This window comes from Sturnira hondurensis, unplaced genomic scaffold (genome assembly GCF_014824575.4).
Source record: "Sturnira hondurensis isolate 20B ecotype Veracruz unplaced genomic scaffold, ASM1482457v3 Scaffold0021795, whole genome shotgun sequence".
NCBI classification, from domain to species: domain Eukaryota; kingdom Metazoa; phylum Chordata; class Mammalia; order Chiroptera; family Phyllostomidae; genus Sturnira; species Sturnira hondurensis.
Genome location: NW_028094426.1, coordinates 11,288,164 through 11,307,022, shown reverse-complemented (window position 1 = coordinate 11,307,022; position 18,859 = coordinate 11,288,164). Strand labels below are relative to the sequence as shown.

At 42.1% G+C, this 18,859-nt stretch overlaps 1 protein-coding gene across 1 annotated transcript in view; it reads right to left on the bottom strand.

Annotated features, from left to right (window-relative positions):
- GRIN2B (glutamate ionotropic receptor NMDA type subunit 2B) overlaps positions 1-18,859 on the bottom strand; it is a 282,849-nt gene that overhangs the window by 93,437 nt on the left and 170,553 nt on the right. Inside the window, exon 3 of the mRNA XM_037033961.1 lies at positions 15,019-15,133. Within this exon, the coding sequence (XP_036889856.1) occupies positions 15,019-15,133 (115 nt within the window). The remainder of the gene's footprint in view (positions 1-15,018; positions 15,134-18,859) is intronic.

Sequence of the window (18,859 nt, the reverse complement as noted above, 5' to 3'; positions counted from 1 at the left end):
TTTTCCTTTCTTTCTCTTTCCTTTAGTTTAACCAGAGTCATGCACCTGAGATCCCCTTGCGCTGTCTCTCCACTCTGCCTCCATCACTCTCTAATGGCTACTAGCAGTTTTTTGTTCTTCAGATGTGACATGTGCCCTGCCTTCAATTCTAATTTCAGTTTTTCCTGTTCCACATCTTTCTCCTTTCATTTGCCCACCCCCCTTTCCTTCATTTTCCTAGTCTCCTAGCTGAGTTATTCGTCTGCTGAAGCCTTCCTTTCTTTGCCAGGTAAGTGCCCTTGAATCACTCAAATTCCCCTTGAAAGGTCACAGCTATGAAGGCTTTCCTGGCTTTTCCTCCACTACAGAATAATTTGATACTTTGCCAAGAAAAAAGACAAATTCATACCCTTTATATGCCTAAGACCTTTTAAGGCACTGAACGTTTATATTTCTGTATTTCACTGTCTGACAAACAGAAAGCCCTTTGACAGGTAGTGTCTTTTGCCTTCCACCATTCTGAGGTGAGTTTGGGGATTCAGCACAACACAGAGCTGATTCCCCTGTGTCCTGACGCATTGAGACAACACAGAATTCTGAGCTGTCTCCTAGAGGCTCCGAGGGGAATTGCAGCGAGCAATCCAAAGGCTGTGTCTGCCCCACAAATACCCAGCTCCCTATACCTGAATGCACTCAACTCCAAAGTATACATTTTAGATTTGAAGCAGGGACTGAATCTTTCTGAACTCACCATTATTCTTGGAGTTGCAAGCTCCAATGCCTGTAGGAACCAAGTAGATGAGTAATAAAAGGGATGGGACACCGGAGGACTGGGTGGAGCCACGCACGTACTCCATCCAAGGAAGGTGCTGCCCCTCCCCTCGGCCCCAGCAGACTGTGACCCAGTGTTGTTGCCGCTCTCCTGGTTTTCAGGAAATCCAGCAGTGTCCAGTTCTAATGCAACCTCTGAATTTTTCAGTACGAAAAAAGGGTTTAATCTCCAATGCATCTCTCCCAGGCTACACAGAACACACCTGGGATCCAAAAGCGGTTCGAGGACCGCCAGTTTATGACCTTTCCTGAATGTTTCGCCCCCACATTGTGACTCCAGGGTCAAGTAGAGACAACTGGGGAAGAGAAAGGATTGCCACACTTGTTACGAAAGCATGCCATGCTCACTTAAAACATCAGGTTAGGGTAGGTAACTCACAAAATGCACTTAGTTCCTAATTAAATAATGAGAGTTAATGCTTCTTGATTTTCAGGGGGAAATTAAATATAAATATCGGAATGTTAATTGCCTGATGTGTCAAATTAGAAAAATTCGCTTTCCTGTGTTCTAAAACATAGTAGAAATGGGGAAAAGGGACGATAAAATATACACACATTTCTCCTGCGGCACAGAAGTGGGTCTGCAGTCTCTACATGAAGTTTATATAAACTGTATCTAGATAAAGTGTAAGCAGATAAGCAATGGGGATAATTTGAATTTTTTTTACTACAAATAAGTTACCAGTTAAAATTCTAACAGCAGTCGTTAGACAAACTCTTTCGACATTTAACCGACAGCTTATTTAAACTAATAAGAGCCATTTCAAAGCCTCTGGGGGGCTGGAACCCCTGGTGGGGAGCCGCTGTAGCCCCTCTCTCCACCACGGCTGCACCTGAGGTCACCCGAAATGATCCTGTTCATCATTTGTTTGTATGTTTCTTGTCTAACTCTCCTCGCCAAGGCACAAACTCCTTGAGGGCAGGAGACTGGTTGGTCTTACTCAGCACAGTTTCTCCAGCACCCAGAACCGTGTCTAGCACATACAGGAGCTCAGCAGATATTTGCTGAGTGAACAAACCCAGTCAGCCTAATATCAAGGAGTTTCTACAGCAGCTGCCGAAGACCACAGTAATTCAGAACCTACTGGGGTGAGTGGGACAGGCTTTAACTCTTTCTTGCTGGGCTTCTGGCTCTGTCCTCTACTTTATGGAGGGATAAAAATTCAGTTTTATTTCGAAGTTAATGGCCGGAAAACAAAACGAGAACAGAGAACAATGACAGAGTGGCAGTCTTAAATATCCATTAAAGATACACTTCTCTTCTTGCGAAAAGGAAATGACTGTGATAAACTATCCCTGAGTTTTATACGTCAAAACTCAGAGTGCGGGCCCTCAGCCCCAGAGCTCCTGCACTGGGACCGGAGAACTGACTCCCCATATAAACTTCCAGATGCTGCTGATGCTGTTCGTCCAGGGGTCACACTTGGAGAATCACAGGTGGAAACTGCAGAATGCTACTCGGGTGGCATTTGTTCCTATCATTCACTCTCCATCTCACCAGTCAACCCTGACTGTGACGTTTTTGGACATAAACCACTTTCCCTCATGGGAGGAATTCCTTTAGTGGTTGTGGGCCAACCTAGACCCCACACAAAAGGGGAAGCCATAAAGGGGAGATTGGCAGTTCTTTATTTTCAACCAACAAGTTGTGGTTTATTACAGTGAAACAAACCCAAGGAGGTCAAATGGCACAGAGATACACTATAAGTTTTCATAAACTGTCATTACTGCTTACCCGGTGTTTGCTTGTTATTTAATGGTTACTGAGAGCCCGCAACTTGCTAAATCTAAGCTGAGGTTTCTAATTCCCTGATTTCTGGGTGATGAGCCCAAGCACAGACTGCTGCACTGTCATGGACTTTGCCACTATTTTCTTATTAAGACTTAATTTTTAAAAATCCCTGCTCAAAAATTTGTTCAAAAATAATAAAAGCTTGCTCACTGCCAATTTATCGCCAAGCACACTGAGCATTCTATTTGCTGTCTCCCAGCTTCTTCCATTTAGTAACTCCCAGCTTATCTGATGTGTGGTCATTTTCCTCCACTTTCTTATTTCTGCACACAATTTCAATTGCATTATCATTGCTTCCAGCGAGCTAACTGAACAACTGCGTGACACTGGCTATTTGCTACTTGCTATATGCTACATGTTGTGCTAAGAGTTTTTATGCATTAAAACTTACTTGATACTTATAGTAACAGTGTGATGTATGCCCTATTATTCTTCCTATTTTACAGACGAGGAAACGGTGGCACTAAAGGACAATCAACATCTATTTACATTCCTCCAGATACATCACTGTGCTAAGCAGATGTGAGTAAGACATGAAGCCTCTTGGCTTTTCAACTCCGCCTCAAGGAACAAGTTCAGTGACCCAAGGTTAAAGGGGGAGTGTAAGCCATGACATTCAGGCACAGAAGTACAAGAAGCATTAGAGAAGGATGGTTCCTTCACGCTGGCTTGTTGGGCTAAACGCAGAGATGAAGAGGCAAGCGGCAGGGGCAGGTTTGGGTGCGGCGACTTGAGAGCCAGGGCTGGGAGCACACTGTGCCCCGTGGGAGCATTTCCCAAATCTCACTCATTCACCCACTGTCACAGCGTTTGCCACACCCAGGTACCACCGACACCATTTTTAAGTTAATATATGAAAAAACCCTTCATTTAAAAAATGCACTTATTAAAAAAATCATGTCATTACTCTAAATGTGAGACAAGTGTCACTAGCCAAAGACAGAAAATAACTATAAAAACAAATAGATGGTTATTTAAATAAAAAATACTCAACCTTCTTAAATTAACTCATGTGCCACCGTGAAACCCACAATCACACTTGGGGAAACGTGGATGTGGCAATGAGAATCCCAGAGGATCAGTGCCCTCATTCTCTGAGTTTTGCTCTTACTTTCTATTACACACACGCACATACGATATAACTTACATATATAAGTTCATATATAAATGAACTTCATCTAGTTTCATGAGATTCCCAAAACTCCTGTCTAACTAGTTGAGTTCACGGAATATTTGGTTTCATGAAAAGCAAAGTTAAAATTTCCCATCACTCTCCTACGAAGATCTGAGAACTGTTCTGTAGGTCAGCTATCTTACATTCCCCTGCTGTTGCCACGTTCCCGGCACCTCCGGCAGGTGTCTTGATCCTTTGTCTGTGTGGCCCCAGTGCGCTGCCACGGTGGCTGCATTTTAGGAGAGCTCTAAGACAACTCTTTCCTAGAGAAACCCCTCCAGGAACTCAGGACCTAGACACTGTTTCTGCAGGTAATTATGGTCTTTGTTATTGAAAGATGTTCTCAACTGAAAAGAGAAGGTGTGTGCATGTGTATGTTTGATAAAAGATAGTGAGAAGGTGTAGGGATGTAGGGATGCAGAAATACTTCTTGGTTGTCTATCTTTCTTGCCTCTCTCCCACCTTCCCTCTGTCCTTCATTTTTCATTTTTGTTAACCTCAGGAAGGTATTACACTGAAACACCCAGCAACAGTATGGGCCAGGTACTCCCCTTGCCCCACGCAGGACCATTTCTTAATACAAGATTTATAAACTCTTAAGTAATAGAGCCCACATGTCTTCATGGTGTGATGTCTTCTAATCTACAAACTTATTTCCACTGATACCACTGCACTCTGAGTCTCTTAGTCCAGATGTGCGCACATACTCTGTGTGTCAAGGCATAAAGTATGCTGGACTTAAATGGAGATAGATACAAATGACTATCCCCAGTTCAGCCACTCCTCAACTGAGTGAATTTTAGCAAATAACAGGACCTATCTGAGCCTTAGTTTGCTTTTGGGGGCAGGTATTACCCAATGAAAGAAACAAGATCACATATGCTAAAGTTCTTCACCGTCCATGTTGCTAATAAGATGTTATATAAGCGCCATAGAGGCCAATGGCCAAATCTTCCCAAGATCCCTTAGTCCCAGGCTAGACTGTTTTAGAAACTGCACCTGTTTCCCAGCCCCTACTGGGAAAATATAATTTTTTCCCTCTTCTACGAAGAAAACGCTGAGGTGGCTTACCTGTCCACCAGAAATTCTACCTAAGAGTTGATATTCTGTTCCTTTGCCCAAAAGCTCCCTTTCCTATGGGATGAGTGAAGAAAAATGGCACATATGATTATAAGAATAGCCAAAGGGGATGGTCTTAGAAGACACCCAACACTCTTGAAGTAGAAGGATGTGAAAGGGTCTCTAGAGGCGTCTGGTGTGAACAGGGAATGCCGTGCACCTGGGAAGCGTGGCAGTGAAGAATGGTTTCCTTCCCCTATGACGTCTCTCCCTGTCCCCGACCACTGCCTCCCACGCGTGCCCGTCTCCTCTTCATTCACCTCCCCAGGACCACACTTTCCCTCTCACCATCCCCCTGGCACAGAGTCGCTCTAAGTTTAAACCTTCAGAACACGGAGCTGCCAGCCATGCCTGGAACGCCTACAGAACCAGCAGTGGGACATCTTCCTGGGCAGCGAATACCTGGACCCTGGGTCACATGAGCATCGTGAGAGCTCCCCAGCCATCTCAAGATTCTCTCTCTCTGTGTGTGTCTCTCTCATTATAGATATACTAAAATACTCTCAAAATTATGAGCAGAACTAATTATGACAGAGAAAATATCAATAATAAAATAACCCCAAACAATCTGAGTTCTATGGCTATTGCGAGAGATTTATATCCATGTTTCTTATTAACAGCTTTAATTCTTTAAGACACTTTAGTTCCTTAAGGGGGCCAATACTTCCTTTCAAACCTTAACATGTCAAGATCAGAGCCTCTCTCCCTGTGTACATGGATTGCTTTTACCCTGTTCCTGGCCAGCTCTCATAAATAGGGATTATGGAAAAAGATTGTGTGTGTGCTAGTACAAATTCATCAATACTGTAGGAAAAACTCACAACAGAAGATCTCCTGGTGCTAGGTCAATAGAGGCTTGCTTGTATATGAGTGACATGCAGATATTATGCTTTAATGTAAAACTTCAGATCTCAGAAAAAGTCAACATGCAGAAATTAGTTTGTTTGATGGGGACAATGTAAAGGTATGAAAACAGTACTGCCCCTCGATAATGTTCCAGTCAGTTGTCAGGTCCATCAGCCTGTGTGTACGTGAGTCAGCCAGGTGCTGTTCCCACTGGTGAAAGAAAAGGGTCTCTCTCCCTTCTCCCTGGGTCACTTGTGGCAGAAAGAATAGAAAAGCACTAGCAAGAATGTCACACCAAGCATAAGCCCTGCTAGTTTCCTGGGAACATGGGCCTGAATTTTGCAAGCCTCCAACCCTCAAGAAGAGAATCCCAGTGTGATGAGATTTGCAGACACAGAGCACATAGCCAATCCCATTCTCTACCTAAGATAAAAATATTGTTATCGGCAAAGTTAGAGGACAGCAGATTCAATCAGAAGATCAAAAAGAGAAAATCCTCCGTAGCTCCATAAAGACCAGGTATCTCAAAGGAGAGACTTCCCCTCAACTGCGTATGTGTCCACTGGTTGTTATGGAATTAATATAACACAAGCAATTCTCCAATTAAGAGCTAAGCACTTTTAGTGTTTAGGGATATTAGATGACAAAAAAGTGGCTACAGCTTGTTGCCTTGAAAAGCAGTCTATGGCGTCAAAGTTGAACTATCAAAAACTCTAAAATTATTTTCATATGAGAACCAGAGTCTCTACTTAATGCACATATGAATGTCCAATTATGAGGGATCAGTTTAAAGAAGCATGATATATCCTAATAATGGACTGTTAGTCATTAAGTTTCATGCTTTTAGATAATATTAATAAAATAGGAAAATGCCTATAATATCACTGTAAAAGAAAAAAAAAGCAGATTGCACCCTTCACCTACAGGGTGGGGCAGAAGTGGGTTTATAATTGTTTGTCTGAAAAATAACACAATAATTAATAAATAGTAGTACTAGAATAGATTCTGTGTGTAATGAACTCACGACTGTAAAGCTGCTTTCGCCCCACCCTGTATTATGTTCCCAGTTCTATTGCCTCACACTGTAGTCACACATAAACACAACATGCACAGAACAAAATCACTGGTAAGAAATAGAATAAGTGTTAATTCTACGTAAGTGTTAATTCTTTGTAGTTGTGTATATAGGTAAATTTTACTTTCTCCTTCATAAGATCTTTAAGAAGCACCGATTACCTTTACATAATAATATGAAAATCATACATATGTTTTAACCTGTACATTAACACAAGAGTCACCCAACCTCTACACCCCTATTTATTTCAACAGCACTGCCGAAAATATTATAACCTAGGAATTAGAAAGATAGTTCAGAGGACTCAGGAGCCAACCATAGATAACTCATGAAATAAAAAATCTCCAAAAAATGTAAACAGGATGGATGAAAGCTCTTTTTTGGCTTCAGAGACACTTTCCTCTTTACTGTGTTTCATTATGCTAGCTCTTCAGTGTCTGGGTCGTGTTCCACTTTTTCTCCCCATTGGCATGTGCAAATAATAACCCAAACATAGTCTCCATGAGGAAAGCCATCTTCTGGTAGGTGAGGCAGGGAAGAGGGAGTGGTCCTATAAAACACACGTCTTGCCTCTTTGGGGAAAAGACAAGCAAAGACGCAAGCCATGCATATCCTTCTGTAATAGGACATGGTTTCAAAAGTAAAGTCAACCAATATTACCTTGTTGTGTTGTCCTTCCATTCAGTGGCTGATGACAAGCACAAGAAGACAATCTGCCTTTCTAAAATGACATTTCTGAAATCTATTCCCTTATCACATCCTGCTCTTTGAATTATTTTACAAACACACATGGAGATAGAAGCTGCACTTTGTGGGTTAAGTCTAACAGTGGTATAGAGAGGGTGTGGGTTAGGGGCACACCTCCTGCTCCCAGGGGTTGGCCCTCAGTGGTTTCTTTCTGGAATCGCAAAGTCAGTGTAGGCAAAGAAGATGGGCTTGGCTTTTGGGGCTCAGGGAACAAGAAGAGAACACTTGGATATGAGAGTCTATCATAACCATAGCTCAGAAAGATACCCAAAAAATACATAATCCAATAGCCCTGTTTGTAAGTCATTGTCATAGAGAAACCATTTACTGGCAGAATCTTTACTAACTAAGCAATATGAAAGATCTAACCAATAATTATTCCATATCCAATAATAAAATTTAAAATCAACTTAGGTTATAGAAATTTCAAGTGTCACAATAAGCACTTTTCTCCTTGCAACATACGCCCACCCACTGCCCCCAGACACTAGAAAAACTACAGTATTAATCTGGTGACAGCAATGCTTGGCTCATGGTAGGTGCTCAACGATCACGTGTGGGAGGCAAGGGAAGGGAGGGGAGGAAGGAAAACTCTCCATGCCATGTGCAGTTCAGACACTGGTTTGGGGGCAGGACCGCACATCAGAGAGGGATGAGAACATGCACAACTGTTGGGACTCCCAATGTCATCCCCTTGTGCTGTTGACAGTTCTGACACTCAAAACTTCTATTATGAAATTCTCCTTGTATCTAATATTAATCCTCTCTGCTTGATCTTAAGGCCACTTACTCTGGTTCTATCTCAGAAGAGAAAGCGAATAGCTGGTCTCCAGATTTGGAACAATAATTGTTCATACATTTAAAGAGAGTAAGTCATCACCTCATTGCCTTTCCTTCTTCCCCTTAATGACTCCAATTCCCACGGCCTTTCTCCATAGATCCTGTTTTCTAATCCCTTACCCCAATGCTGCCAATTAGCATTCAGTGCTAAATCAGCAAAAATAGCCTGCTATCCAATGGCGGTGTCAGGAGATCCACAACAAACACCCCTGACACGAGGAGCTTCTGTTTCACCTCCTCAGACCCCCTCTGTAGAGTCTGGAGAGAGCAATGACACTCCCTGGCCTCTTCTCTGAGGCTGGGAAGTGAAACAGGGTTTGCACAGGTGTGTGTGGACCATCGTCAAACACGTACTGGCCTGCTTTACAGTCTCACCATGTCCTGGGCAAAGATACACAGGGGAAAACCAAACACATGTGGTTCCTATGTTCATGAACAGTCTATCAGTTTGTATGTTTGCTTGCGTGCATGTGAGTGTGTGTGAGTGCATGCATGTGAACAGATAGAGAGGCTGTTTTATTTTGTCAGTCAATAGCTTTCAAGTGGAGTATTTCATAGCAGTGGTTGACTTCTGTTGTATTATCACCAAACAGATCATTCTAGTCCTTAGGTGCTGGTATCACAGAGCATTCATACCCGGAGTTAGTGTAGTCTCCTGGATATTGCTAGCCTAAAATGATAACTGGGGTTTGGGAAGCCCAAATAATAACCCAAACATAGTCTATGTAAGGAAAGACATCTTCTGGTAGGTAAGGCAGGGAAGAGGGAGTGGTCCTATAAAACACACGTCTTGCCTCTTTGGGGAAAAGACAAGCAAAGAGGCAAGCCATGCATATCCTTCTGTAACTCTGGCCCGGACAGTCCTTTAAGGCCTGTTTACCTCTTATAGCCTGAAAATGCACCATCATCATTTCTTCAAGTCATTACTCAGAATGCAGCCCCACTGCATTTCATTTTTATTATCCCCATTTTAGGAACGATTAAATGGAAGCAGGGAGCAGTAGCAATGAAGCAAATCATGAGAGGCTCCGATAAAGACAGAAGCGTGAATGCTTGTTGGAGCTGCTTCTCTGTGCCAGACTATTTTTAATGCAAGTTTATGCAGCTGTCCTCCACTTACAAATGAACCTGCTCGGCACACAATGGTTTTTCACCATTCCAACTCACTCTGCTCTTCCTGCATGTGCGTATGTCCCTGTTTCCTTTTGAAATGTTCTTCTCTACATTCCTACATACCAGAGAGCTGTGCTTGGCTTTCTGTGAATATAATTCTGACCTAGAGATCTCTTTGCTATTCCAGCCCCACCCCCATGCCTCCTTAGTGGCTACTGACATAGTATCCCACTAAAGGTTCACACGAGCACATTCTACTTGTTTTTAAAAAGGAGGATCTGTAAAATCTGTATATGCTTGGAGTATTTTCAGAGCAAATACATAAGACATTGGAAATAACGACTGCTCTGGGGAGGGACCCAGAGGAACAAAGGAGCACAGCTGATGAAAAGCATTCTTTTTACCATCAGAATTTTTTTTTAAAGATTTTATTTATTTATTTTTAGAGGGGAAAGGAAGGAGAGAGAGAGAAATATCAATGTATGGTTGCCTCTGGTGTGTCCCCTGCCAGGAACTGGCCTGCAACCCAGGCATGTGCCCTGACTGGGAATCGAACGGCGATCGTGTGGTTCACAGGCCCGCACTCAATCCACTGAGCTATACCAGCCAGGGTACCATCAGAATTTTTTATACCATTTAACTTTATACTATGTACAAATATTACCTTAAAAAATTACATAAGTAAAGTGGGGACTACCAAGTGATATTTGCTGGATAGTGGCTGTATTTTAGTCACTATTAACTGTTGTTTTACTATAAAATCTCTTTTAATCTTTATAACAGCTATATGTTAAACCCCATTTTACAAAATGGGGTTTAACATATAGGCTCAGTTGATATCAGTCACTCAGTTTACACGGCTGACAAATGAGAACACGAACTTGGCTCTTTCTGATTTCCCAAACAATGCTCAGTCCCATAGACTATGTTGCCTGGACTTCAATTCATTTGAAAGAAACCACATTAGTAGCTTTGAAACTGCCTTTGAAAATCCTGAAGGAATATTGTGAAATCGCATCACGTGGTTCACGCCAACAACCTGATGAATCTTCCCTGACCTGCTCAGAGAGGCTGTTTCAGCACAATTCCCCTGGGAACAGGGTGACATGGAGGGTTGCCTGCAAGGTCTTTGCTGGCCCTCAAAGAGCTCCCAGCAAAGGTGGGAATTGCGCCTGCTCTCACACTCCCTTCAGTAAACCACGCTGGCAAATGGAAGACTTTCAGGTAGAAGTGAAGTAGCTGGTCAATGTTCTAAATCTCCTAAGCATATGGACTCTTCATTTGTTGAACAATTATCTTTTGAGAGTACACCCTTCTTAAGTGTAAGAATAATAGAAAGCAGGAACAAGGTCCTTGCTCCCATGGAGTGTTCATCCTGGTGTGAAGAGAGAGACAAGCGATAAGCAAACAAGCACACAAATAAGAAAAACAACACATAATGATGTTTTTGAAGAAAATTAAAAGAGACTGTTGTGATAGAGCGACTGGGTGGCTACTTCACCTCAGGTCAACAGGGGGCCTTCTGAGGAGGTAGCATTTACCTAAATGGCGAGAATGACCAATGTGCCCTGGGGGCTATCGTCCTCAAAAACAAACTCCGATTTCCTTTGTGTGCTGCAGCTCTCATCCCATTTTCATTCCAAGCACCTACTTATTTACAATGTGAATTTGTAATCCCAGCAGCTGCAGCTGGAAAGGACCCTATAAATGGTCTTCCTCTTATGCCATGATTTGAGACACACAAAAAAAGACAATCTAGAAAACTGGTACATTTACACAATGGAATTCTATGCTGCAGAAAGGAAGAAGGAGCTCCTACCCTTTGCAACATCATGGATGGAACTGGAAAGCATTATGTTGAGCGAAATAAGCCAGGTGGTGAAAGACAAATATCATATGATATCACCATTAACGGGAAACTAAACAACGAAACAAACAAGCAAGCAAAATATGACCAATGATACTCAAATATGGACCAGGCTGACAGGGTCCAGAGGGGAGAGGGGAGAGAATCATAGGGGAACAGGGGAGAGACTAACATGAATAAGTATAAAGGACACATGGACAATAACTAAGGTGGGGGCAGAAATGGGAGGGAGGTGGGGAGCACTGGGGGGGGGCAGGCCTGGGAATATAAGACAGAAAACTGTACTTGAACAAGAATTAAATAAAAATAAAAATAAAAAAAAGAGAAAAAAAAAGAAAACTGAAAAGAGCCAGCCACACAGCTAGTTAGCATGACTGAGAGTCCAGTCTCTCAGCTCATGTTTCTTCTATAAATCTAGATTCCTTCCATGCTTATTTTTTCTTTTTCCTTTTCATTGAATTTATTGGGGTGACACTGGTTAACAAAATTGTACAGGTTTCAGGCACACAATTACATAACACATCATCTGTACACTGTATTGTGTGTTCACCATCCCAAGTTGTCTTCTCAGTGCCCCTTTCCTCACTGTACAATCCTACCCTGGTACCTGCCTTCCTGGAGTCCACAGACACTATATCTACCCTGGGCAAGGGGGTACCTTCTAGAGTGGTATTGGGAATTCTGAGAATGCAGAAGAGCACTGGGGGCCAGGGTAACAGTGGAAGAAAAGGTATAACTCCCCATAGTGCAATTTCACCGCCTTTCAGATATGCCCTGGAGCTGTGCCTGGCTCCTGCCACCCCTTCCTGTCCACAAGTGAGCCCTAGCCAGGGCTTCCAAGTCTGGGAGCTGTGTGCATGGTGAACCCAGTGAGCACCAGAGACCTCTCTTTTCAGCAGAGCTCCCTGCTTTAACCAGGTCAGTGTGAAAATGTTCTGCGATTTCAGCCCCTCCTAAAGTGCTTTGCAAAATGAGTAATCACATAATTTTTTAAAAATAATAAGTTCCCTTAGCATGTTAGAAATTTCAACCTACATAAAGATCTTATTCCCCGCCCCCCCCCCCCCACCAAAAAAAGTTAGAGAACAGCTACTATATCAGGGACAACAGCATAAACTTGGATTCTTAATGATGGATTTTAGACTCTTGGATTATGTAATGGTTCCCACTTATTCGACACATATTTATTGAACTGCTCTATCCAACACACTCTTCCTGGGCACTGTGAGGACACAACAATAAGCGACACAGCCTCTGTCCTCTGAAGGCATGCACACACACAGCTCTAACAGGGGCAGATGGGACGAGTGCTACAACACAGGGAGGGACAAAAGCTATGGGGGACAAGGGAGGGAGAGATGTAATCTCAGTCAAACATCAGGGGAAGGGACAGCAACCTTTTAATTGGGTTTCAAAGGAGGGTTATGAGTCGTATAAGTGCACAATTCATCCCAGGAAAAAAGAAACCTCATGATATGCTGCATGTACAGGCTCACGCTCTCAGAACAGAGAGTCATCCAATATAGCTTAATGGTGAGATGCGAAATTAAGAAGAGAAAGGCAGGAGTTAGGAGGTAAATCAGAGCCTTGAATGCAAGAAAAGATAAAGTTTGGACCCAATCCGTACACCACAGAAACTTTGAGTGGGTTTGGGGCAGAAAAAAAAAAATCAAAATTGCGCCTTATGGCTTAAGCCTGTTCTGTAGCCATGTTTAGGACAGATCTGAATGGACAAAGGTAGGCATCTGAATGGACAGGGAGGCATATCACATTGTTCCTCGGTCACATAAAAGGCAAGGAATAAACTCAAGAGCTAGAACAAAGGTAGAATCGATAAGGAGAGAGGGGATCCAAATTCCAGTTTCCTTTCTAGTTTTGGAAAGGAGTGGGGACCACAGGCCTCAGATTCCAGTCCAAGGAAGAGAAGTCAGCACAAGTGACAGTATGTGGTGTCTCTTTACGAAAGGACAGTTTGAGGTGCCCCATACCTGAGATGGTAATCATGAGCCTACTGCACAAAAGTTACACCAGCTGGACGTCTTCTGATCCACACACGAGGCCTCAGTTATTAATAACTCCTCTTCTGGATATATGCACAAGTGCCTGCTATATGTGAGGGTCCCAGCTCATGTCTCAAATTATTTTGTCTCTACAGCAGCAGTGAAAGTGCAGCTGGATTGGGCTGTAGAGCAGGAGCCAAGAGAACGACCATTTCTGAACAAGTGATGTTCAGAAAGTCTCTGAGTAGAGGAAGGAGGGCAACTTTAATCAAGAACACCAGGCATAGTGCAAGCCTTATACTGTGCTCTGAAATGAGGAACGACATGACAGGTGGATGTCTTTCAAGAATAAGGTCCTAGGTTCCACTACCTGAGCCACACAGGCCCAGTTCCACAGGTGAGCAGTCACATACTACCTGTCCAGGGTACTCTGTGACAAGACTGTGAATTTCACGTTTATCTCTGGCCTCTGTATTCTGGCTACTCTGTCTAGAAATACATAGCTTGGTTTCCATCCTAGTCAGAGTCATGCTGACATCTGAAAGCCTGTTCTCAGACAATCAGCCCATGGAGTTGGTAGAAACTGCCTTAAATCAATGTTTCCTGATGTGTTTCACAGAATATGAATTTCAGGAGCAAAGCGGTGCTGTGTTAAAATAATTTGGGGAATTGCTAAATTGAATAAGAATAAATGTTTCTTTGACATAAGATACCTCTGAATCCTCAAATGCTAGTAAGTTCTGAGAATCTCTCTGAATGAGAAAGAGAAGGTAGCATCTCCTAACCCTACTGACGTGCAGAACCATTTTTCAGCAATGCATCTCAACAGGCCAGTGCCCCACAGGACACACTGAGAAAGACCAGTGATGGCACTATTCTCCGCGACATTTGTATTTAATTAGGAATCCAGGACAATAATCAAAGCTAATACCTATGGAGTGCTTACCATATACCAGGTACCTTTTTAAGTCTTTTGCATATAATAACATATCTAATCTTCATAAAAACCCTGTGATATTGGTGCTGTTATCATTCTCATTTTACAGATGAGGAACTGGAGGCACAGGTAGTTAAGAGATCTGTACAAGGTCCTAGGAGGACCAGTGAGTGAGTAGGGGAACTGGGAATTAAACCTAGGCAGTCTGGCACCAACAGAAATTCTTTTCTAATGGCAGCATTTCAGAGACTGATCAGCTGGCCATGGGAGAGATCCTGAGAAGAGCCTGGTGTGACAAGCCTCTAATCACTGTTACTCCACACCTGCCTGCTCATAAATTAGGCCTCCCCAGTATACCACGTAGGACACAACTTCTAAATTGTACCACTGATACTTTCTTTACCAAATTGTGTTATTCTGCACATGTGTGATCTTCCATTAAAACAAAGTTAAAATTCAGACAACACCATTACCAACAAAATGGCAATACATAAAAAAATAATCTCTTGGTTAACCAGCAGAGCAAGAAAACGAAGATATAAGTTTGAGAAATGGCTTCTCCTGTGTTCTCAAAGTACGGACTTCTTGCTCCCCGCCTCAGAGACCACAAGCAAGAAACTATTTCCAGTTCATATATTGTAAAATTTTACACCCCTATCCCTCCAGTGGGCTAAAGAATTGCCAAAGACATGTCCTACCCTCTCCCACTTCCTCTCCTTGTTCAGAAGGATTATCACGAGTTTGGGGTGCATCTGGTAGCCATCTTCGCTGAAGGACAGATTCCTCCCTTCAAAGGTGACATTGATCAGATACCTGTGAAGACAAAATAAAAGGAAGGTTAAAAGCATGAAGAAGGTATGTCCAGGACAAGACAGCGAGGGAGACAGAGAGAAAGGTGGATGGAGATAGACGCATAGACAGATACACAAATGCCATGGGAAACGTGGTGCTCCTCAAGCTCCCATTTGATGACTCAATATAAGCCATCAAGTTCTCACATAACAGGGATAATACCAGAACATAATACAACAATTTAAAATAAGGGCACCAAGTTTGAGTTTAGTCTATAGTTATGACTGAGCAAATTACTTAGCCTTTTGAACATCACTCTCTTTCTCTATCTACAAAAAATGGGGTCATAAAGAAACCTACTTTATTAGGTTTATATTAACTTAAATGAGATATCTTGCCATGGGCTGGTGCATAGTAAACCCTCACTGTGTTAACAATTTGTTTTAAAGTGGTGGATGAAAGAGCAGAGGTGACAGAAACTAGAAAAGAACGTCGGAGTGTACCAAGACAACTTTCTGCTAAGAAAGGTGGCATATTGGAGCTGAGGACCTCTCCCCCTCCCAGAGACATGCACAGGCCTTTACTCTCTAGCTAAGATCCTACCCAGCCCATACTTCTAAGTGGTGCAAGATGAGTCCAGCTGTCAGGGATCTGGTTCCACAAGATGCATTCGGGAAACCAGGGTTATTGTCCTGTGTATAGTGAATAGAAAATACTTGGGGCAGAAGGAGAACAAGAGAGAGACCTTTCACAGAGAGGTCTAGATATAAGCTCATAAATTAGCAGAAACCCTGAAAATAACTAGAGTCAGACCAATGAACTTGTCTTTCTCCACGACACCTGCACCTCCCGCTCACCCCAGCTACCCTGTTGGCCGCTCGGATCTAATAAAGATCTCCTTCATTGGCAATTCCCACAGGCGTGCTCATTACAACCAAATTAGTGCAACTGTGCTGATGGTAATTAATGTCGCTTTACCATAATGGCCCAAGGAATCAATACTGATTAGCTCTGTGTCCACAAGACGTGCTATTTGGGAGCCTTGGGCCTGATGCTACTGTGAGATGTGTCTCTGCTAAGAAGCAAAAGGGATATCTTGTCATTGCCCTGAAGGTTCCGAAGGGCTGAGATGTGACCAACAATGATTTCCTAACACTATATTAAAAGAGAGAAGAAGAAAGCATCAGGAGGCAGTTTAAAGGTTCCTATTTTATGTCTTCTCATTCAATGAAACTGTGAGACTCTTCTTTGACTCTTCCAGGTAACATTAGGTTGAGCAACAAAGCTGGTAGGATGTACATCCTTTAGGCAATGATAAGAATGACTAGGCCAAACTCCCACGGACCGCTTCTCACTTCTAGGACTGCCTGGGATTTTTAACCTTCTCTGGTCTTGTGTTGCTTTACAATGCAAACATAAAGAACCCTGAAGATCTCAAAGAGTAGAGATTTTTAGAATCTCAGAATTCAAAGAAACCAACACAATCAAGTAACTTACTAGTTCTTGCAGTTCATACCCCGCCTCTACAGCATCATAAAATTGGGCACCTCAGCTCTTCTTGAATACTCCCACTGATGGGGAGCTTATCACTCTACCTTCTACCCTCAAGGGAGCATCTTACTGCTGCCTGCAAGCCCTTTATCCTGGTTCTCCTCCGCATGAGAGCTCCTGAAGTATTTAAAGACATTTATCACGTATCTCTTATAAAATGTTTATCTTTGAAGAAACCTTAAGCTCATTTAAGCATAATTTCAACTTCACAGAGGAGGAAACAGGAACACAGATAGGTCAAATTGTTTGTCCAATGTTCCACAGCTAACTGCAAGAAGAAATAACATTTTAAGCCACATTCCCAGTCCCATGTCCTCTCCACCATACCACCTTGATCCTCGTATGCCACATCGGGTTTAATGTCTCCAGTTCATTCATATACTTATCCTATGCTACGGCTTCAAGTTGCCTCCCATTCACTGCTCTCTCTGGACGTTTCCAATCAGTACAACTGTAGCATCCCTAATTCAACCCAAATGTTCCACATGGCACACATCTGCTCCATACCCTGCACTGCTCCTCACCTCTCACTTGGTGATGCTGGCTCCAGCCCATGTCTCCTATAGTTTTCAACGACTTCAACACTCTAACCAAAGCCTTGTATCATTTGTTTCAGGGGATATAATTACAAAAGTATAAAACAAAATATTTCAAACAAACAAAGGAGATTTGAGTACCCAACATAATAACTTGGAAAATATGTTGTGACTACTCTACTGCATTGCTTGGAATAATTTCTAGAAGTCTTGAGAGAAGGTTTGTGAGACACACAAAAAAATTTAGTCTCATCTCTCTTTTAGAAGAAAGCAAGCAAGAAGGAAGAAGGAGAAAGAAGGAAGAAAGGAAGAAAGGGGAGGAAGAAGGGAAGGATAATGAGAGAGGGGAGAGAAAGCGGTAAAGAAGATGGAAAGAGAGAAATAACTTATCTCCATTGCTCTGAATAATTCTGACTTTAAACACCATTAAGAATATTTAAAAGAAAGTGTCCATTTCAGAAGGCAATTATAAAAGAGAAGTTCCAAAAATAATTGAATAGGCAGCATGAATGGAATAAGTGTATAGCCTCTCAGGGTGATTTCTCTGAAGGGGACAGCATTGAATTCAGTGTTTAAGTTGAGAAATTCAAACTCTGAGAAAATAAACCAACTAATGGACAATGCAATTGCTCTATAGTTAAATTTCTTTAGTTATCTCTGCTCCAGATACTTCTAATTTTCCTTATACATTTTTCTCTTTCTGATATATTCACCTTCCAGTTCTACAGGTTCATTTTATTTCATCCAGGCACTGCTCACATATTTTACACTTATCAAAAAATTTTTAAATTTTATGACAATTCAACAAATATTTTTTCTCCAAACTATCCTTCAATCATTAGTATCCTTTAGCACTATTTAGATTAATCTTTCACGTCGTGTTTTTTTCTGCGCAATTTCCTCTGACATGCCACATTTGGCTATTAGTGAGGAGCTTACAAATGTTCACCTGCCTCAAGCAAGGATGCCCTTTGCATAGCAAAACAAACTATCCATTCATTGGTAATAAAAATGTGAAAAAGATGATTAGGAGTGTGGTCACTCCTACACATGGGACCTTGGCACCCGAACCTCAATTTTTCCTCTTTAAACTAGAAGAAACACCATTTTTAACTCCAATTTATCAGATAAGGCTGTTGTGATGATCACATAAAATAACGGATAAAAACTATATAAAATATAAACGTAAAGTTATATAATAAAGAGATTCAGAAAAAGAATGTATAAGCATGATTTGAGTACTTGCCTCATTTTGGATTTCAGCAAAAGTGTGATGATTACATTTCACAAAACTCAATTATCCCCAGAACACAACGGAGGAACGGAGAATGCCTTCCACACATGGAGGATAAGCTAGGTCAAGTGGTGATATTAATCAATTTAACTTTCCATAGGACGTGAAATTACCCACCCGCTTTTGGATCTGACTGCACTTCATCAATTCTGAATATTAATTAAAACCGGAAAGTTCCCATGTGTAAATCCTCAGGAAAGGATTAAACCACAAGATTAAGAGATGCCACAGCTCTTTTGTTTTACTTTAAATGTTATCCCCGAGTAGGCAATCAGGAAGCCTAGCTTCAAGTGGCAGCCAAATTCAGAAGCTCTACCCATGTATAACACTCTAATCCCCCAAATCCCCATCAAGGTTTGATATATA